General features: G+C 32.7%; 1 protein-coding gene across 1 annotated transcript in view; it reads left to right on the top strand.

Annotated features, from left to right (window-relative positions):
* LOC114328556 (hormone-sensitive lipase) overlaps window positions 1-20,797 on the top strand; it is a 68,362-nt gene extending 47,565 nt beyond the window's left edge. Inside the window, exons 6-11 of the mRNA XM_028277442.2 lie at window positions 1,679-1,888; window positions 4,890-5,135; window positions 8,672-8,803; window positions 15,232-15,395; window positions 18,755-18,880; window positions 20,639-20,797. Coding sequence (XP_028133243.2) covers window positions 1,679-1,888; window positions 4,890-5,135; window positions 8,672-8,803; window positions 15,232-15,395; window positions 18,755-18,880; window positions 20,639-20,722 — 962 coding nt within the window. The 3' untranslated portion in view covers window positions 20,723-20,797. The remainder of the gene's footprint in view (window positions 1-1,678; window positions 1,889-4,889; window positions 5,136-8,671; window positions 8,804-15,231; window positions 15,396-18,754; window positions 18,881-20,638) is intronic.
* Window positions 20,798-23,646: the final 2,849 nt, after the last annotated feature.

Here is a 23,646-nt window from a genome sequence, read left to right as displayed (position 1 = left end):
AGTTCAGCTCCCTGTATAAATAAAAAAAAAAGCACAACAGCGATGGTTTATTGGTGCCATATTTTTTTGCTGATTGTGAAAATTTTTAAGAATTGTTGATATTGCTATTTTTTCTTATATCGAATACAGGGGGAGTCAAAACGCAAGTACATTCTTTTCTCAGAAATTTTAAATGGAACACCCTGTATTTTATATTACTATCGAAAAATATCATTACCGTACTTTAATTTTTGTATAATATTCCATATGCCTAAATTTGTCAGTTTTCGAGATATTTTCAATTTTCAGAACAAGTTATTTATTAGGGTGTTCTATTTAAAATTATGTACTGTGAAAATAATGTACTTGCGTTTTGACTCAACCTGTATTCGATATAAAGAAAATTAGCAATATCAACCATTTTTATAAATTTTGACAATCAACAAAAAAATATGGCACCAATAAACCATTGCTGTTGTGCTTATTTTTATTTATACAGGGAGCTGAACTTATTACGATTTTCATAGAACATTGGTTATAACTTTGTAAATACCATGTGTAACATAACAAACCTTTATATTTTTGTGATGGGGAAGTTAAGAAGATTTCGAATATAAAATAAAATTTGGGCTGTTCCATTAAAAAAAACAAAAGTTCGGTCTGTCACTATGTTATCGAACACCCTGTAACATTCTAACTAATTTTGTAATGTGAAGCGCAAAGTTAGCTACAATTTTTGTTATTAACTTTTATTGCTATCTATTACTATAGCGGATCTACTAAGCTTTTTCACACTAATCAATCACCCTGATTTTATGTTTACCTGTACAGGTGTGCTGCGCAGTAATGAACGCAACCTGTATCAGCAGCCAGATGGCCGGTACGGTGTTCGAGGAAGCATTGGGAACAAGGGAACAATATATGAAAGAATCAGCCGTCTTAAAATGATTTCTCGAAAACGTTGCTAGCTCTTAGACCATTAGTAGAATACCTTTTTCAGGTTCGTGCAAAGCTTGGATAAATATTCTTTCAGCATAGAGATTGAAAATTAGAGGAGAGGAGACCAAATACAGCCTTGCCTCGCTCCACGCATGATTTTCACATATTCGGTGTGTTCACCTTCAATTAGGTTTGTAGTATGATTCCAGTAAAGGTTTCTAATTATTTTCATATCTTGGTTATTAATTCCTGCTTCTTTTAGTATTTGCAGCATCTTGCTGTGCTGTACTCGATCAAACGCTTTCTCGTAATCAACAGACATCGCAATTGACGTCTCTGCATCTCTGGAATAAGACTTGTATTGAGAACAAAGCCTCTCTTGTAACAACAGCATTTATGAACCCAAACTGGTTGGGGGAAATTTGGCTTTCACGTAGCTCGTAAATTTTCTTATGGATTATCTTTAGGAACAATTTTAGGAGATGACTCATCCAGCTTATCGTACGGTATTTTTCGCATTTTTTGGCTCCTGTTTTTTTTTTGGAAGTGCATTAAACTCAGACTTCAGCTATTCTGTATTTCTCCAGAGTTGTATAAGTTACACTATTTATGTAGGAGCTACACAACAGGTTATTCTTGACCAGATTCCATCGATAAATGCATAGCATTAGAAAAATTTAGCAAAAAAAATATTGATTATCTAAAAATATGGAATATTATTGTGTATTTGAAACAAAACTAATCTCTTCGTTTGTTCTAGGTGAAATTATTATCGGGGCAGGAGATTCTGCGGGAGCAAACTTACTACTTAGTACAACATTAAAATGTATCAAAGAAAATATTCCTACGATGGCCGGGTTATTTATAGCATACGTACCTACTTTAGTACATTACATACCGTCGCCAGCGAGACTTCTGTGTATGATGGATCCTTTAATACCGTTCGGATTCTTATTGAGATGTTTAAAAGGTAATTGTTTAATTTTTTTTATTAAAGCAAAGTTGCCACATCCAAAACAGGGTATTAGCGGGGTTACTCAGTAAACGAAGCTTAACAGTAAGATAAATATCCGCTGGGAACATTAAGGGGTTACATAGGTCTTGCGGATAAAAAAGTGACTTTTTAAAAAAATATATCTCGAAAACTAAAAATTATTTTTATTTATAATTGGAACATGTAAAAGTATAGTACTTAGGGTACTCTCAAAAAAATTTTCAGCCAAAAATATTCATTTTTGTAGAGTTGACTGCAATTTTTCGACAACAGCCCTTTTTTGCGGTGGGCAGCATAACTAAGTTCAATCTTATCTGAAATCAAAAAGTCAAAAAGTGTCTTGTAGTTTATACCTCTGGCTAGTGAATGAACGAAGGAATTTTTATTAAGTGAAATTGTTTTTGTTTTATAAAAAAAAACTACTTTAAAAATGGTCATTTTTTAAAAAATGGAAAAAATTGGGGTCGAAAATGTGTTTAAACTTATGTAAAATCTTCAAATTTCATTTTTTTTAATTCCTTTATTCATTCACTAGCCAGAGATATGAGCTACAAGAACTTTTTTGATTTCAGATGAGACTGGACTTAGTTAATGCTGCCCACCGCAAAAAAGGGCTGTTGTCGAAAAATTGCAGTCAACTCTACAAAAATGAAAATTTTTTTGAGAGTACTTTAAGTACTATACTTTTATATATGTTCCAATCATAAATCAAAAATAATTTTTAGTTTTCGAGATATAATTTTTTTTAAAAGTCACTTTTTTGCTTGCAATACCTATGTAACCCCTTAACTATGATTATAGGTCACGTGTTACACTCTGTCGACGCGGGGGACGATCTTATGTGTATGCTTTATGTGTGATTTACAAAAACAAAAGATTATTTGAAATGCTACTGTTAATTTCGTGACAATGTCTCAAATACATTATTAGAAATTTGCTATAAATACTCTATATGGTAGAAAATGTCATAATATATAATAATAATGATATAATATGTACATAAATATAGTTTAAATATAGAAAAATACGAAGAGATTTTAAGATTGACAGCCGAAGTGTGACGTCACGACTGTCATATTGTTATTATGACTTTGTAAACAAACGTTGAAAAGACAGAATTTGCCCAATCTCAGGTCTTTTTAATTACTATAAAGTTGAAACTTCTGCTTTTTCTTCTTAAGCAAAGTGTGTTTAAGATAATACCGCCATAATTCGGTCTTAAATTTCTATGAAATACATATAGCTTTTTAGTGGTATTCACCAAGCAAAGATTAGGAACTTTTATGAACCATCATATTTTGTATAATAAGAATAGTAATGTGTTTTGCCACGGATTGTAAACACTGTAGTGAAAGAAGGATATGTAGTTTCTTTGTGTTTCCAAAGGATCTGGTTGAAAAGAAGAGGTGGATTTCATTACTAAGGTAAGAAAACATAATGAAGAAAAAAAACTGAATTAATCGCCCGTGGGGGACGGCTTACAAATAATAGCATCATGAGAAGCACTGTCGACATGTTATATCCTCTACATGTCAAACTTTCCAGCGGATAAGCACTTTATTATAAATAGGGAACTTGCATAAAATTTTAAATTCGAAAAAAATGTTATAAATCACAACAGAACATAATTTAAAACATGTATCAAAGACAAAAAAGTTGTTTTTGTGTTCCGTTGGGCCCCTAAAGACGATTCTAAATTCAAATTATTGCAGCTAGCCCAAAACGTGTCGTGACGTCATATGGTTGTGTGTTTACATTCTGCACCAACAAAGTAAAGAAAATTGTATATAATTTTAAATTAGACATTGTGAACGTCAGTAGAAAATACGTTTCATCGTTTGAACTATTTTAAAAACATAGAAAACTTGTGCTTTTACAAAATGGCACTAAACAACACTTATAGTGTTTTCTTTTATTTTCGATAGTAAGCCTTCTTTCCTTTTCTTCAGAAACTGTATCAAACTCCAATCTCAACAAACTGGTATATATTATTACAATGACAAACGATAAATGTCATTAGAATATAAATTTTTCCCTTATTCCGCGACGATGAGCACTGGCCAAATACCCAAGTAGGTGGAGGCCAAAAACTAAAGAAGAAGAATATGCCTAAATATAACCATAAAGTTTAACTACAGTCGGAAAAATGAAAGAATACCCATGAACGAACATATAAAACACGCTGTATTTTCCTGTCACCGTGTCACACAAAAAATTGGCCAGCGCAAGTACATGTAATAATTATTGTTACATGTACTTGCACTGGACAATTTTCTTTGTGACACTCTGACAGGAAAATACAGCGTGTTTTATATGTTCGTTCATGGGTATTCTTTCATTTTTCCGACTGTATGTGATATCACGGGTCGTTTGAACTATTTTGTACTTCTAAGTTATTATGAGTTTTTGAAGCGTGAAATTTTGGAAATCTCATTTTTAAACAAAACTGAACATTATTATGTAAAAAAAATGTGCAAGTTCCCTATTGTGGTGGTTGGTAAACAATAAGTAAAAATAATGGTACTTGTGTAAGAAATGTAAATATTTGTAAAATATGACAGAACATGATTTATATTATATATAAAATATACAAAAACTGGCTGAATTTGGGTGAAAAATGATACAGTATTCTTTGTTTTTAAACCAGGAGAAGTAAACTAAAAAGACAGATTCACACTCAAGAAAGTCATGGGCCAGGAAAGTCAATGTCAATAGTGTCAAAATTTCATAAAAGTGGAATAAACTTGCCTGCGGTTGGACCAATTATAAACAAGCATTACGGCGCGGTAAATTTGAATTACTCCTCCTGGTTTAAAAACAGAGTGTAGGACAATACAAGGCTACACTCTGCAAAGGATCGCCGTTAAGCCAAAAAGGTTTTCTATATCACTGGGCATAATACAATAAAAATTGTAAAACTGTAAAATTGATCTATTTTAATTCAGTTTTTTTACTATAATTTATACTTTTCTTTTAGCTTACGCTTGTCCGGATCCTCATATGAAACAGGTATCTAACGATAACGATAATTCTGATACCGAGAGTTTCGAAGAAATTACTGAATCCGATTTAATGGCCTTGCAAGCTCACAAATCGCCAGTTTCAGAAATCTCGGATTCTATGACCTACGAATCTTTGGCGTCCAATGAACAGAATAATTGTGAAAACGTAAGCACTAATCCTCAACCACTAATGAACGAGATTTTGGAACGATATGTACAAGGTAATAAATATCAATTAGCCTATATTTGTCCACTGCTGAACGTAGATCTCCCGCAAAGTTTTCCACTTATTTCTATCTTGAGCTTCTTGGATCCAATTTGTGACGATGCGCTTTATATCATCAGTCCATCTAATCGGTGGTCGTGCTCTGCTTGGATATGTCTCTTATCTTGATCGTCATTCTAGATTCTTTCTGGTCCAAAATATAAAGAAATAAGGATGGATTTACCTTGATATGGGGTTAGTTAATCAGGAACACCATATTTCTCGTCAATATTTTTTTATTTCTCCCAATACATTTGTTGGATATATTTAATACTTAGTTGATGACGGTAACCATTGTATTCTATCCAAGGTGGCACTCTCAGGCAAGCCCCAAATCTAACTGACTTCTTCCCAATCTATTCGCGTCCTCTTATTTATTACATCAATATGTTTGTATGTATATACTTTTTTCATTACTGTGTCAAGTTTATCGTTATATAATAATATGATATTGCTTACTTAGCAGAAAACCACTATGTCACCAAAAGCACACCGTTGCGTGCTCTTCATTCGCAAGTAAACAATTGATCATGTTTTATTATGTACCAATCTATAAATAAATATCATAGTTAATTATTTCATATTTTAAAGGATTTGTAAACTAAGATTTTGTAAAACTGTTCGTGATACATTTATGTCTCTATAATCTATCATCCGTCAATCTAGCAACATGTCCGGCCCAAGCTGATTTAGCCATAACTGTTCTTTCAACTGCATCTGTGTAGGATGCATACCAAGGAAGAATTTGACAGACGAAGTGAAAGCCGATGCTAAAGTGATATTGAGGTTGGATAACTGGAGGAGAGCAGCCGATCAAGTAGAGATACTTGGTGGTGGATGCTGGGGGAGGCCAGGTTCCGACTTGAGCTGTATCGCCATAGACTGTAGCTCCATATTAAGAAGTAATTGCACAAGTAAATAACATTTACAAATAAATAGCGTGTATAACACGAACCATACGTAAACATATCTTATATTCATTTTTTTTTTGTAATAAACTTACGTGCATAGAAATCGGCCCACTTAAAAATTTGGTCGTTTTTGATGTCTCATATTTTCTAAACCTGTTTGCTGATTTAAGTGATTTTTTGAACATGTTATAACCCGATTCTTTAACAATACCACTGTAATAATATTGTTGCTAAACAGGTAAATTTTCATTGTGTACCAATACCGGGTGTACCAATAAAACTGTGTTTTTTTTCTCAAAGTTCGCATCACCCTGTGGAATATTGTAGCATTTATAAAATACTGAAATCAACACCCAACTATAGCCTCAGGTTTTCTTAACATTCTGCTTTTTGATTCATTCGTTTATGTTGGATAATAAAAAAGTTAGATACTTTAACAACTAGACATGTTCTTCATCAATACACGGTGTTTTTAAATAAATGCGACAAGCTTTAAGGGGTAATTCTGCATGAAAAAATAATGACAGTTGGCTTTATAAACGTATGTCCGCACATGTTTCGTTTCCGAGATACGGGATGTTGAATTTTTTCTTACAAACTGACGATTTATTTATTGCTTTAAAACCAGTTGAGATATGAAAATTAAATTTGGTACGTTTTAAGAGATAGTTATTGCGGATTTTTTGACACAAAATTAAGAATTTAATATTTACTACTCGCGTACATACGGGTAATATGATCGGTCATATTACCCGTATGCGCGCCAATGGTGAATATTAAATTGTTAATTTTATGTCAAAAAATCCGCAATAACTATCTCTTAAAACCTACCAAATTTCATTTGCATATCTCAACTGGTTTTAAAGTAATAAATAAATCGTCAGTTTGTAAGAAAAAAAAGAATGTGTGTGTACTTTGTACGCACGTAAGAAGTTATATGTACTTTTAAATATGATTTCAATGAAATAAATATACTTTCGGAGAGTTTATTTGTATTTTATTTAAAGATTAAATTAATTTTTACGTACTACTTTCCAAAAATTTTTATTAAAACAATACCAAGAATTAAAAAAAGATTAGAAAACACCAGGATTTGAACCGGGGACCTCTTGATCTCCAGCCCAACGATCTACCACTGAGCTATACCCTTTTGTTTATATGGGCTACAAGATTTCTTAGACATAGTGACAAACATACGAAGTGAATTATAAAATACTTTAAATATTACTTATTATCTTATTCCCGAGGTAGTCCAAATACACAAAAATTATAATAATAGTTATTTATGATATAAATGTTAAAAGCACAATTTTAAGGCACGTATGTGAAATATTCGCTTAGCTCATTCTTAAATTCACATGAGTGCCTTAAAAATGTACTTTTTAACACGTATATCATACAATATTTTTTCTACAAACGTCTTATATATCAACAATTATAATTTATTCATTCTCCGTTACAGGACAATACCAACAAAAACTTTTACTTGAACTTGACTGACATTCCATTTTTATATTTTTCTTGACATTACATCAAAACTGCCTATACTGTCAATACGTAAATCATAACAACTATAGAATAACATCTACTTTTATTTTTGTATATTCTAACAAATGTTAATAGTTTTTTTCTACCAACGTGTTAAAAAATGCAATAATACAGTTTAAATTAAATTTAAAAAACCTTTTAAACCACCTTTTTCAAATTGCGCAAGTTGTATTATTAATATTAATGTTAATAAATGAAATATACATATTTTGACGTTTCACAATTTGACAATTCACTTTTAACTGCAGTGCCTCAAAATTTTTAAAGCACTGTTGCGTTAAAGTAGCATTTTTAACGCTCCTATGGAGTGCTATAAATTGCATTTTTAACACGTTTATAGAAAAATATATTTAAAAACACTAATATATCCTTTCCACACCTTTTCTGGACTAATACATACATAAATTAAAACATTTAGTAACGAACTCCAAACTGTCTGTGTGCGCATGCGCGCAGATTAATAAAATTTCACCCTCAATCGCGCCTAAAGAAGTATAACTTCAAAAATTCAACATCCCGTATCTCGGAAACGAAACATTTGCGGGCAAACGTTTATCAAGTTAACTGTCATTATTTTTTCATGCAGAATTACCCCTTAAAGTTTGTCGCACTTATTTAGAAACACCGTGTATTGATGAAGAACATGTCTAGTTGTTAAAGTACCTAACTCTTTTATTATCCAACATAGACGAATGAATCAAAAAACAGAATGTTAAGAAAATCAGAGGCTATAGTTGGGTTTTAATTTCAGTATTTTATATATTCTAGAATATTCCACAGGGTGGTGCGAACTTTGAGGAAAAACACAGTTTGATTGGTACACCCGGTATACAATAAAAATGTATCTGTAATATTATTACAGTGGTATTGTTAAACAATCGGGCTATAATATGTTCAAGAAATCATTTAAATCGGTCAACAGGTTTAGGAAATACGAGTTCATCAAAAATGACCAAATTTTTAAGTGGGCCGATTTCTATGCACGTAAGTTTATTTATTTTGAACATCAATTCATTTATTTTTTAACTTCTAGATCAACTTCCAAAAGAAGGTAGTAGTGCCGATCAAGTAGCTAGTAGTCCGTCTTTAACAAACACAAACTCATTGCAGTCCAGAGTTACTGGTTTTGTATCAAATTTAAAGGATTCTTTTACAAAATATTTAGGTAAGTGCACTGGCGATGTAACCACTGTTACCATTAGTAACAGTTAAAAATCTTGCAAATAAATATTTTATGACGATGAATAATTCCATTTACCAATATTTTTACCAATAGAAATATATTATTATATTATGTGTTAATAGTACCTAATTCAGTAAATAGCCAACTACTCATAGACACACGAAAATATTGATGAGTTTATGTGACTCAGTTGCACTTTATTATACTCTGTTACCAGTCTCATTTGTGGTTACAATGCAACGGTTATATTCTCGCTGTGGCTCGGGACCGGCTATTGTCTGAAAATTTTGAAGGAGCGACGGCGCGCGGCGTAAGCGCGCTGTGTATATCAGTAGCCCTGTTACCAGATTTAAATTTGGTTACACTACCTATAAAAAGTGTGCGTGCAGTTAACCATGGATGAGTGTCGCTGCGTAATCGATCAACTACTTGAAAAGTAATTCTCCTTGTATAATTTTGAAGAAAAAAATGAGATTATTGAAAATGAAAGACGTGTTTTAAACAATTTAAAAAAGGAATCAAAAAAAGTAGTTCGATATTTTAAATTTAGTTGGTACAGTGAAAATCCTTGGTTATGTGGTTGCAAGAAAAATAGACTGAATTGTTGGCCATGTCTTCTGGTTTCTACAGAAAAATGGGTGGACTAGATTCACGATTTAAATAGTTTTAGAGTTTTAAAAAGGAGACATGAAATTTCTCCGTTACCTACATGTAAGATGTATACCCAATTTGATTCAGCTTGGCAAAACAAGAATCGAAACTTCTCTTAACCAAGCTTTTAAAGCAAATATTGCTAAACATAATGAGTTTGTTAAAAAATAGATAGGTATATCCTTAGCACACTTCTTATAATAGATACCGTATGTTTTTTGACCAAACAAGAATTAGCGTTTCGTGATCATTTTGAGGGCGACGACTCTGACAATCGAGGCAATTACAGGGAATTGTTAACATTAATTGCCAAAAAAGATCAAAAATTTTGCCAACATCTAGAAACATCAACTGTTTTTTCTAGAGTTTCAAGTTATATACAAAATGATATTATTGAAACTATACAGGGTGTTTGGTAAAGAATGGGCCATAGCTTAATCTTAGATTCTTGAGGTTAAAATAGGTCTGGCAGAAAGTGTAGGCACTGTACACTCTACTAAATTATGTTAAATAATCGTCTCTGGCTACTACCAGAGGCGTACGACAAGGGAAAGTAAATGGTTGACCCTTACCAAATTCTACGCCACTGATGAAACTGCTATTTTAGCATAATCTTTAGGTTCTCCAATACTTTCTATGCAAATAATATACTCCTCATTCATAACGATAAAGTCATTAGTTTTCGAGATATTTGAAGTTAAATATGAAAAGGCTCACTTATTTTGATTAATGTATTATGCTCCTTCGTTTTTAGCTTCAAATATCTCGAAAACTAATGGCTTTATCGTTACGAATGAAAAGTATGTTATTTACATAAAAAGTATTGGATAATCAAAAAATTGCACTAAAATAGCAATTCCGCCAGTGGCGAAGAATATGGGAAGGGTCAATCAATCACGTTCCCCCGTCGTACGCCTCTGGTAGTGGCCAGAAAGGTTTGTTTAACATAATTTAGTAGGGTATATAGTGCCAGCACCACTTACCAAATTTCGTGTTGTTGTTAAATGACTGTCAGGAAATATTCAAAAATAAATATAATAAAAGTTTAACTTTGACACTTTGTATTTCGGTTATTATCAACTTTTGTACTAAGGTAAGTTAGCTTCAATCTACCAATTTTAACCTCAGGAATCTAAGGTTAAGCTATGGCCCATTCTTTACCAAACACCCTGTATATACATTTAGCCAGATCTTCATTTTTTTAAATAAGATTTTTTGCATCTGGTTTTGGTAACACTTTAGAAAAAGTCACGCGTCGCCACTGGGTAAGTGTATACAGTGATGAGCGCGCTAATAACCGGCAAAATAGCTCAAAAGATGGAAAATGTATTAAGTTGTAAGATAAAAAGGAATGAAACTACTGGAGGTGGGATTTTACCGGTATTAACTTATAATTTACATTACCATTATGGATAGTTTCCACCTTTATACCTTTAAACGTCAGCTAGTTAACTTCGGTCATAATTCTACATAGTATGACGTTCTTTCAAACCTAGTTTCAATAGGTTATGTACGTCTTCTTCTTCTTTGGTTTATTGGCCTCTACCTGCATGAGTATTTGGCTAGTCCATCGTTTTGGCATAAAGAAAAAATCCCTTATTCACCTACAATTTAGAGTTGGTATCGGACAAATACAACAAAGGTAAAAACTTTTCTCGTTCAGGGATAACTGTCGACCATTACACAATCTGCCTCTACTTCTTCTTCTCGTTCTTTAGTTAATTGGCAATTTTGAATTATAATGGGACAAATACAACAAAGGCAAAAATCTTTCTAGCTCAGGGGCAACTGCCGATCATTACAAGATTCCGTAATGTGGCCTCGGTTTCCTTATCCTTTTTCATCTTTCTGATGACCTCAACATTTGTTATTCTATCTACCCAACTTATTTTTAATATTCTTCGCCAGGTCCACATCTCGAATGCTTTAAGTCGATCGCTTATGTCTTTCTTTAAGGTCCAGGCCTCCACCCATACAGCAACACTGAATTATCTAGTCGTACGTAATTTTTGACATATTGTTCAAATTATTTATTATTTTATCAATTTCATTTCCAATATTTTGCTTTCCTCATAACTACGTTTGACGTTAATACGACATTTTTTTTCGCATAAAGCAAAAATCAATTGAAGACAATAGGGCTTTTCATTCACAGTCATTTGTTTCTAGCTGTCATATGTCGTATAATCTCTGTATATTAATATTATACACAGATTATACAAAAGCTCGAAACAAATGACAATCGATGAAAAGCCCTATAAAGCAAATGTAAATAAAAACAGTTTAATTCATAGTAATTTTTTTATTCTAAAATTAACTTAATTTCTATTTACCATGATTTTAGACGTCTCGGATTCACTCCTGTCACTTCAGAATTGTCGAAGGTTGTTTCAAATCCCACATTTATGACTTTATTGCAATAATTAAATATTAAAATTTGAAATTATGCAGATATTGTTTGCTTTGAATTACTTAACATTTGTGTTAGTCTTTATTAGAAATGTTTAAAGTCTTCTTCTTCATTTTATGTAGACATGACTCTGTCTGTTTTTCAATGTGCCTACCGAAGTTGTCGTTCCATCTTTTTCGTGGTCTTCCCACTGATCGTCTTCCTATTGGGGAACCGTCTGTCGCTGTCCTGACTACTCTATTTGTTGTCATTCGGCTTATGTGGTCGTTCCATTATATTCTTCTGTTTTTCACCCAGTTATTAATGTTGTCCACCTTACATCTCCGTTGTATATCTGCAGCACTGAAGTAGTTTAAAGTAAAACATGAAACGCTTACTGAAAAAACAATGTCATACTTTCGAAAATAAAAAATTCTACAAAAATAAAAAAAAAGTCCTAAATGAATCTGTTTACAAAAAATGTTCAAATAAGCCACCATAAGCAGCGGAACAATAACCCAGCCTATTGTAAAAATTCCGTCTAACATTAGATAATGTTTCTGGACTAATACCTCTCATTGTATCAGAGATCTTTTCCCGTAATTCTTGGAGAGTATTAGGCCTATCGTCCTCAATTCCATATAGTTTGGACTTGATATACCCCCACATAAAAAAATCACAAGGTGAAAGATCAGGTGATCTTGCAGGCCAGAAAATATCTCCGTGGCCACTAATCAATCTATTAGGAAAAGTAGCACTGAGATATTCCCTGACGATGCGAGAATTATGTGCAGGGCAACCATCTTGTTGAAACCATATGGAATCGAAAGGTATTGGTAAATTACGAAGGGCCGGGACAATTTGATTTTGCAGAAGTTCCAAGTATTTCCGCCCAGTCAACATACCGTCTATAAAAAATGGACCTATGACATGATTCCCTATTATGCCTCCCCAAACATTTACTTTTCGAGGACGCTGAGTACGAGCGACATAAATCTGACGAGGATTTCTTCGAGACCAATACCGAGTGTTCATTGAATTGTGACGTCCATGCAGTGAAAACGTACATTCATCGGTAAACAAAACATTCTGTAAAAAATGTTCATCTTGATGTGACATTTCCATTGCATTTTGACAGAATTCTAAACGTCGATATTGATCTCCAGGGAATTGTTCGTTGGATTTATGTAACTTGTAGGGACGGTATCCATGCTTTTTCAAAATTTTACCTACTGTAAATCTTGAAAGTCCAAACTGTTCTCCGAGAAAAGATGTTGATTGAGTAGGATTTTGTTCAATACTTGCACAAATCAAAGTGTCCCTTAGTTCTAAATCTGGGTTTACCTCTCGTCGTCTACGAATTCCTCTTGGAGTAAACACGGATCCATAATTTAAAAAATTACGTACAATAGACTGAATTGTCGATCGTGTTGGTGTTGGCCTATTTGGGTACATATCTCTAAATTGTTGTCTGATCATGTTCTCTGGTAATCCATTAGCATGCCAGACAACAATTTGCACTTTTTCTTCTACCGTTAAAACCATGATTTCCACGAATTGTTTTTTCAGCAAAAAGTTTCTGTTTACCGTAGAAAACCACTTCTCGAACTCGAAGTGTTATAGTTTAATTTAACGTTCACTAGAGCCCACTTCAGTAGTTGTATGGAGGAGAATCAGATTAGAAGTTCGGGAAATGCTTCTAAGAATCAGTGCAGCATTTTCATGTGGCAGTTTATGGAATTTAATATTATTTATTTTATACTTAGTTAATTGGCACTCAGTCAAATGGTTTCGTTATAGGTATTTGTGAATTTGGAAATGTTTAGTTTTAGGACCTGATGCTTCTTGTGTGTTTTATTATTTTAGTTTGGAATAATCGACAGTTTTAGTTTGAAATTAAATTTCGGTTTGACGTCTATTTGTGTCAGATGAAAGTTTTTACCTCTGTTTTATTTGTGCCATAACAACCTAAAATTTCCAATTAATCAAAGAAGGTGAAGAAGAAGTAGAAGCAGATTATGTAATAGTCGGTAGTTATTCCTGAGCGAGAAAAGTTTTTAACTTTGTTGTATTTGTCCGATATTAACTATAAATGTAGATGTAGATTATTAAGGGATTTTTTCTTTATTCTGAGAGAATGAGCTGGCCAAAATACCCATGCAGGTAGAGGCCAATAAACCAAAAAGAAGAAGAGGTACATAACCTGATAAATCTGAGTTTGAAGAAACGTCATACGTAGAATTAGAATTATGACCGAGGTAAACTAGCTGACGTTTAAAGTTATAAAGGTGGAAACTATCCATAATGGTAATGTAAATTATAAGTTAATACCGATAAAATCCCACCTCCAGTAGTTTCATTTCTTTTTATCTTACAACTTAATACATTTTCCATCTTTTGAGCTATTTTGCCGGTTATCAGCGCGCTCATCAGTGTATAACTTCAATGAAAAACTCACATATATAACGGTAGACAGTCTACGATAGTCTAGTATTATTGTCACTTATCTATTGATCTTCTTAGGGATTATCATAAAAATTTGTTCTTAGGACCATTATGCTGCGATAAAATACTGCTTAAACATAAAATAATTATCTTCTTCCTCTTTATAAGCAATTCTGTTTGTTCATTGGCGGATAGATACTTCTATGAACGGTTGTCACTCCATATTTTGCGCGGTCGACAGATACTTTTTCTACCGATTAGTGATATATCTCTTGCTCTTTTGACTTGCTCAAAATATTTGACTACCCTGAAAATGGCGGAGAATTATCTTACAGAAACATGTGAAGAGATAGAATACTTACAGACAATACACGATAACAAACTTCTCCAGAAAATAAAGCAACTTATTGGAAATAGAAATAATATACAGTATGACTTACTAGCAAGCTTGGATGACAGGGCCCTGACAACATTAGAGAAAATAAACAACGAATGGAAAACATAATATATACAGTGATGTAACTAGTAGAGGAACGATAGAGAATCGATAGGAACCTATAAATTTACATTACATACGTTCCCATCTTAAGACGTATCGGAGGAGTATGGTAACTGCCACTGTGACAGGAGAATTTTATAAAATTATTTCTTTAATTTTATAAATTCTCTTTCTAAGAGTGTTTTTACAGTATTCACGTGAAATACTTTCTTCTTCTTCTTATAGTGCCTATCCGTTTCGAATGTTGGCGACCATAATGGCAATCTGTATTTTGCACACTACTGCTCTGAAAAGATTTGTGGTTGTTGTGTTGAACCATGAACGTAGATTTTTTAGCCAGGAAATCCTTCGCCTTCCTGGTCCCTATAAATACTTTCTTAGCATGTATATATAACACGATACCATCTTTTTAAGCTTATTTTTTAGGTGACAGATCGGTTAGTGAGGCACAAAAAATTTTGGACTTAGATGTTGACCCACACCTAAATATTTTGGATAAGTTGGGTTTCGAAGTACCGAGAGACCCGTATTTAAGCCCGATTTATGCTTCAGAAGAGGATTTAAAGAGATTTCCACCCACACGCGTATTGGTAAGAATGAACTTAACTAATATGTTTTAATTAATGAAAATAATTTCGACCACGAGTTAGTATTCTGTTAACCGAGGTACAATAGTACCAAGCGGCGCCGCTAGGAGAACACTCCAATAATACGTCTCAGATTACTTTAATGATACGTGGTCATTTTGTACTCTAAACCGAGTAAGGTATGAAAAAAAGAAAAGAAAATAATCGTTTTCGTTTTGATTCAATTCGGGTCTCTTGCCATCCTCTGACATTGTGTTTCGGGGTTTTTGAAAAAGGGTAGACCCCGAAACACGGTGTCAGAGGATGGCAAGAGACTCGAATTGAATCAAAACGAAAAAGATTATTTTCTTTTCTTTTTTTCATACCTTACTCGGTTTATAGTACAAAATGACCACGTTTCATTTAAGGCTATGGGTACATAATTCGCAAAATATTTTACGGCTATTCCTACCTTTTCTGTCTTTACATGGCAAATTACGTGTAGTAAAATTCACAGTGGTATGGATATGTACATATTACTAGAATGTCATTCTACTTGACAATGTCATAACTAGCTTAAAGAGATGGCTTTTTTATGTTCTTGGATAACTGTTATTTTTTGTATAATTGCAAATTATTAATTCAGTTAATAAATTTGATAATTTTTTCACTAGCTATGTATTCAGTAATTGTAATAATTTATATGTACCTACAACAAAAACTAATACTCAATCGAGAAAAGAGGAAAAGTGTTTTCCTCTTTTGTGAAAAGTGTAAGTGATTTTTTAATAATATATTGTTACAATGGAACGCTTACAATTTTGAACATCTTTAGCAACAAAATACTTGGATTACAGAATATATCTTAATTAATGTATTCTCTGCTTCTATCTTCCATAAATAATACACAATAAATAACTTTTTATAAAGTTCACCTCTTAAATCAATTATTTATCAAATAAACTATATATCAATATTATTTAATCAACAACTAAAAATATTCCCGATTCATGTCAAATAATTATTTAAAATTGTCACTGATTGTCAGTGTCTGACTGACAATATTCTATTCGACTAAGTGCGTTGTATGACAAAGATAGATTTGGAAAATATTACCACGGCATTGTGTTCATTTTTTTCGAATCCTGAAAAAACCAATAAATATTTTTGAAAAATCTAAACGCAGAATGAAAGACTTAATTATTACCGAGGGCCGAAAGTCCCTTAGAATAAATAAAAAGTTTATTTTGAATGAGATATTTGAAATTAAAAATAACACTAAATTTTCTCTTAGTTTTTCACCCCTGTAACTTATTAAAATAAACATTATAGAAGTTCTCAGGGACTTTCGGCCCTCGCTAATAACGTAATTTTTCATTCTGCGTTTAAATTTTTTAAAAATACTTATTAGTTTTCTCAGGATTCGAAAAAAATGAATCCCCATTTGAATAGCATTGCAGCCGAAAAAACGTACCGATCCTCTTAAGTAATCTGAGACGCATTATTGGAGTGTTCTCCTAGCGACACCGCTTGGTACTATTGTACCTCGGTTAACAGAATACTGACTCGTGGTCGAAATTATTTTCACTCATTTCGTCATTCCCCGTTAGAGGACAGTCTAACCACACTCCGCTGCAAATATTTTAATATCTGCAGTTCTTCTTCGTTTCGTTATGGTTCAATTCAGTCTCCTTGCAAAGCCTCTTTGAAAAAGGGTAGACCCCGAAACACGGTGTCAGAGGATGGCAAGAGACTCGAATTGAATCAAAACGAAAACATTATTTTCTTTTCTTAATATGTTTTATTTGCAGAGTGAGTTTTAAGCATGGAACGCCTCAATTATCTCGGAAATGGCATGTATAATTTTTATAGATTTTGGGTGTTGTGATTCGGCCGATATTATGATGATATTTACATTGTTTTCTGCTGAACTTCCGTTTTTCTTGATACAAAATGAACTTTCTTATTTCAAATGGATCACACTGTATACATTTTGCCTTTTGTAGTCCTTAAAGAATACTGGTTATTTTTCGCATAAAGGAATTCGTTGGTTTTTTAGTTTTTAGTTTTAGCCCGGATAGCTCAGGCGGTGGTATGTCTGACTTTCACGCAGGTAGGCCGGGGTTCGAAACCCAGCGCCAGCGAGGACATCTAGACGTTTTTAAATGTCTTCAGAACCCAGGCCGACTCAGCCTGAATAAAATGAGTACCTTTTGTAAAACCAGGGGCAATAATAGGCGGTTGAAGCGTAGCACTGGACCTGTTACCTTCCTTGTATACCGTAGGCCCTAGATATGCCAGACTACCCTGCTATAATCCCAAAGCCACGAAAGCAGTATAAAACGGGAGGCTGTTATTATTACTCATTTTATTCAGGCTGAGTCGACTCGGATTCTATAGACATTTTCCTATAGAATCGAACCCCGTCCTTCCTGCATGGAAGTGTTCATAAGTAACTTCATTTATTCGTGTATTCCTTGCACCTATTTTCATTAGATTTCATAGAATAACAAATGTAGAATTTAGCCACTCTTGTGGTATTTTACGCCTATAGACTCAGGTCGACTCAGCCTGAATAAAATGAGTACCTTGGGTAAAACCAGAGGTAATAATAGGCGGTTGAAGCGTAGCACTGGACCTGTTACCTTCCTTGTATACCGTAGGCCCTAGATATAGCAGACTACCCTGCTATAATCCCAAAGCCGCGTTAGCGGTATAAAACGGGAGACTATTATTAGTTTTAGTTTTATATTTTTTTTACTGTTATCTTCCATTTTTTCTTCGAATTTGTTCCAGCTTTTCTTTATTTCATTTTTGACTATTTCTTTAACTTTTGTTCCATGTATTTGGTACATTTCATACTTTTGTTGCGATTTGTCTTACATGTATCCTTTCCACGACTATTTCTTTCCTGTTATTTCGATTTTTACCTCCTTATTCCACCATGTTGTTCGTTTCTCTTTCCTATTATTTCTTTTGCTATATTTATTATAGCATTTCTAAACTATTTCCTATTTCAACTATTTCCTTGTATTTCTTATTCTTGTTTTCTTTGCTTTTTATTTATTTTCCTTTGCTGATAAATGTAGCTTCTAGTAGATAGTGATCAGTGCCTATCTTCTTCGTAGCTTGTTCTTACCTTTACGTTTCTAATCCAGCTACCTCTGTTTTTTGCACTATAGTAGAGTCAATAATTCATTGTTCGTTTCTTGATATGACTTATCTTGTGATCTTATGTATCTTCTTGTCTTGGAAATGTGTATTCATTTAGTATGACCTGACCAGTATACCAGAGTTTATTTTTGATATTTGATAAGAAGATGTTTATTTTCCCTGATCATATGCTAATTTGTATTTACATGTATTAAAACATATTTTTTCAGACAGTTGAAATGGATCCCTGCCTAGATGACTGCATAATGTTTGCTAAAAGACTTAAAAGTGCGGGAATAGATGTAAATTTAGATATTTTGAGCGGCCTACCGCATGGTTTTTTAAATTTCTCATTGGTGAGTATATATTTTACCTACATATCATGTTTTACTCATTTGTCTTTAAATATTTATCTACAGACATATAAAATAAATAGATAAGTGGTGGATTCGACCGTTACGTGATGGAAGTTCATTTTTTCTAACAATAAAACACTGAAAACTTTTGCTTTCAGCACTGCCACAAAATGTATTGCAAAATCCTCAAGGGATATATTTTTACTACACTTCTACACATTATAGTCTTTAACCGTCTACACCAGCGGTTCTTAATCTGTGGTACATGTACCACTGGTGGTACATATCATTTAATTTGGTAGTACACAAAACGCAAGAACAGCTAAAATCAGCACAACTTTTATAGTTAATTAGATTACCTAGCTAGATTAGTATTTCAGTTAGGTGGTACCAAAAATAATAAAAAGTATTTTGTGGTACATGATTCAAAAATATTGAGAATCACTGGTCTACACTTTAGACATTTCGGAATTCTTCTTCATTTTTTCTTACTTTGAAGGCATCTATCCGCGTTGTTTTCTTAAAGATCGCTTTTCTCTTTTCTTTCGTGTTAATATTTATTTTCGTTCTAACTATACGATCATCACTACCAGTTTTTACGTTGTTTATTGTTGTGACCTCTTCAAATATTCTTTTCTTTGAGAGAAAATAGTCTCTCTGTTTAAGAGAAAATAGAGAGTCATTTTTGGTAGTTATGTTAGGTGCAGCCCATGTTCACTTTGTTAGGTTTTTTTTGTAAAAGGTTTTCATGATAATATACTAGACTGGAGATTTTTTTGTGTTCAGCTGTGGCCAAAAAAATACTTGAGTGGAGACCATGGGCAGACGGGGAAGACCCCAACAAGATAGGCTGACTACCTCAAAAGAATTGCGACCAATTAGATAGCAAATGCGCAGAAAATTCCTCTAGATGAGGCCTATTTTTAACAATGGACAAATTAGGGCTGGTTGATGATGATGACAATGGGGAAGACTACAGTGGAAAAAGAATTTAGAGAGAGAAGAATATAAATAGAAAGCAAAAGAATTTTGCTCTAGACTTTAGTCGTTCAATATATTTGAAGGAATCTAATTTTAACGTAGTTTCCGGGTTGGACCTAGTCAAATTATTCTTCGTCAAAATTTAGTCTTCTTCACTGCAGTCTTCATCAAATCTTGCTTTGGGTCCCACTCTCCTGAATGCATAGTTTCCTTCGCTATTACTTTCACTGGCACTTTACACAGTAGTGCAAAGAGGGAGTCTAAAAGTTGGCGCGGTCTAATTGGAAAACATACTTCTCTCTGCCTCAGATATTTGGATCCAAAGACATCCGTAGGGAAGTAAAGTTTAAGATGTTGTATAAAACCATCATACGGCCAATAGCAACATGACAGAAAAGACAATTAACCTTATTAATACTTTTGAAAGAAACATATGAAGGAGGATATTGGGACCCATTTGCAACAATGGTATATGGATAATAAGTTTCAACCACGAGTTATACCGATATTACAAAGAAACCTCAACAGCAAATTATGCAAAAAAATAAAGATTGCGCTAGCTGGTCACCTTATAAGAAGCGCAATAGAAGGGAGAATAGATCATATTAGTATTAGTTGTACGTTCGATAGTTATTTTATGTTATTTGTCATTGTTTCTAAGTATTGTAGTTGATATGTTAATATATTCCAATTATCAGATAATTTTTGTTCTCATAACTTCTAAACTGTAACTGTTACTTCATGTATTACAAATTTTAATGATTTATGTTTTTTCAGTTTTCAAAAGAAGCCTACGAAGGTTCGAAGGTTTGCATCAAGCGAATTGAAGAACTGTTGAAAGCGAACAACAGTAATAACTAGACAATACTGTACCCCGTTTGAGATTAAATTTTTTATAGATCTGTCCAAATACAGAAAAGTATTATTCTATTGGTATTGATCGTTGATATTATATTGGTAGTGGTAATTTAGGTAGCTGATTTTTGAGAAAAAAATTGCGATATTATTTTTATACAGTACTTATTATGTACATGTGGCGCGTATGCAAGATGGTTCAAAATTCGAGTAGAACTCATCTAGGTAGGCGGTTAATATACACATACAAAGATATAGACGGAATAGGGAACTTGCACATTTTTGTTTTATTACATAATAATGTTGTTTCGTTTAAAAATAAGATTTCCAAAATGTCACGTCTCAAGACCTCATAATAACTTTAAAAGAAGTACAAATTTAAAATCTTCTGTGTATTTAAATCATTTCAAACGATCGAAAAAACGCTCGAACCCTTGTGACGTCATATCATAATATTTTTTAATGACATTTCTCCTGTCTGATATAAAATTATATACCATTTTGTTTACTTTGGAGTTTAATACAGTTTTTGATGAGATACTATTGAATTGTGTATGTGTTTACTATGGAAAATAAAAGTAAATCCTTTGATAAACCAACCATTAATACTGTTGTGTCCTAAATTTTCACAAAATTTGTCTATAAGCTGACAATGACTGTGACAATATTTTAGTGTCAATATAACTTTATCGATGAAGTATTTCAATAGATTTATACGCTCTGAGCTTCGCTGGTGTCGCTCCTAACGGATAACTATTCAACTTTCACCGGTATTTTTTAAATTTATTATTTAATTGTTATCACTTAATATTTACAACGCTAAAAAGTAATTAAATCGTAATAGGTTTTTTTAATATTTTGCCAATCATTTTGACGTTCTATTGATGAAATATTAATTTTTTACTTCGGATACTTTCACAATTATCGTGTAGATGGCGCTAAGATTAGATAGATTAATTTATAATTACATATTACGGAACATTAAAAAAACGTAAATTCAGTATTTAAAACGTAAGTATATTTAAGATAAAAATATATACCACAGCTTTGACCAAATAATATTTTTTATAATAGATGTTTTTAATTTTAATTTTAAATTAATCACTTTGATATTTATGTCAAATTTCCGGTAAACGTTTACAGACTTGTCACTACTGGCGCTCGCGAATTTATAAATATCCCCTCTACGTACGAGCTCACAGCGTATACTTATATCAGTATCAAACTGCCTACCTAGATTGATCGATTAGTAACATATTTTTGTCTGAAGCAATATTTATGTTTTTTTTAACTATAAAAGATAGTTTTACCTACCATCAAAACTTAAAAAGAGTATGTCGTATTGTCAATGGTTGGCAAATAATATCTATACTTAAAAGCTATAAGAACAAATAATCTAGGATCATTTCAATTGTCACTGACTGCATTTTGTTAATAACAACAGATTCTGTTGTTATAGAACAACAGTTTCCGATGTTAAATCAATATTCCCACCATCAGACATTCGTTAAAATATTGTTCAACAATGAAAACCTTAGAATATAAAATAAATTTATTTTATTAAAATAATTTTATTTTATATTCTAAGTAAAAATAAATTTATTTTATATTCTAAGATATAATATATTTCTAAGAATATAAAATAATTTTATTTTGTATTTTAAGATGAATACTCGTTGTTCTCTCGTGTAACACTCCATTTTTACCAAACTCTTTGAGAGCTGACACTTTTGACAACTGACAGCTGTCAAACTGTTTTTTTTTGTTTTGTTGTTGGTAACACCCTTGTAACACCAGAGAACAACGACCACTTCGGTAACACTTGGTAACACTTTACTGCACAATGGCGGCAAATTCAAATCTTTCGTGAATTTTGGGACTCTTTTTATAAATGTATTATACCTAGTAATCGAAAGATAAATAATATATGTTGTCTTGACTCAGTTAAATAAACGTAGGTAATGCTGTTTAGATTTGAAATTGATCGCATTATTGCCGGTAAAAATATTGGTTTTGTTTTTGTCGTATATGATGTCAGTGCTAATTAGGGTAATCCTACAGTTATAAATGATTTTATAACAGAAAACAAAGTTAAAAAATATTTTATTTTAGTATTGTGTTTATAGAACGTTTACAGTCGTTATAGACTGTGGAAAATCAAAATAAAGTGCTTATTTTAAACACTGTGCTCCTCTAAATAATTTTTTGATATTTTCTCTCTAAAAGAAATGCAGCTCATTAGAATTTTGAAGTATCTAATATTGATTAAAAGTGTTTTAAAATGTTTCTGCTGGCTCTAAATGTCGAAAAAATGGCTTAACGTTCGTGGTTGAAAATATTGGTAAATACAGAATACAAACGTACGAAAACATGCTTTTAGTCTTTGATATAATGCAGAGAGGTTAAATAGTTTTATAAAAGTGTAATCTAGACAAAAATGTTGTTGAATCTTATTAAAGCTGTATTCTTTAAGGTACCGTTTTCTTTCGAAGACGCCACCTTGAAAAGTCACGACCATTTGTATTCTGTTTAGAGCTGCTATAAAAATCTGGTTAGACGAGCAATTAAATCACTCTCTGAGATTGCGCAGTCATGATAGTCGTCGCCTTCCAACTGTACACTTTTCTAAAATCTTTCCCTGTATGATATTGTGCAGAAGCTTGTATTTTCTTCCTATCATCACGTGGCCAAGGTGTTGTAGTTTTCGTATCTTTATTCATTTCAGGTTTCTTTTGAAAGGCTTCGCAAGACTTCGTCATTCGTAACTCTGTCTACGTAAGATATGCTCAGGATTCTTCTGCAAAGCCTTCTTCATGTTCCGTGCTCGATTATCGAGGGTTGGCTATCAAATTAGCTGTAGTAATTTTGTTAACGGCAGCTCGGAAAAGGGGTGCAGAGGATCTACATTCTCTCAGGTTTCTAAGCGATGA

This window comes from Diabrotica virgifera, chromosome 3 (assembly GCF_917563875.1).
Source record: "Diabrotica virgifera virgifera chromosome 3, PGI_DIABVI_V3a".
Lineage (NCBI taxonomy): Eukaryota > Metazoa > Arthropoda > Insecta > Coleoptera > Chrysomelidae > Diabrotica > Diabrotica virgifera.
Note: the sequence above shows the minus strand (reverse complement) of the source record. Positions and strands in the feature narration are given on the sequence as shown.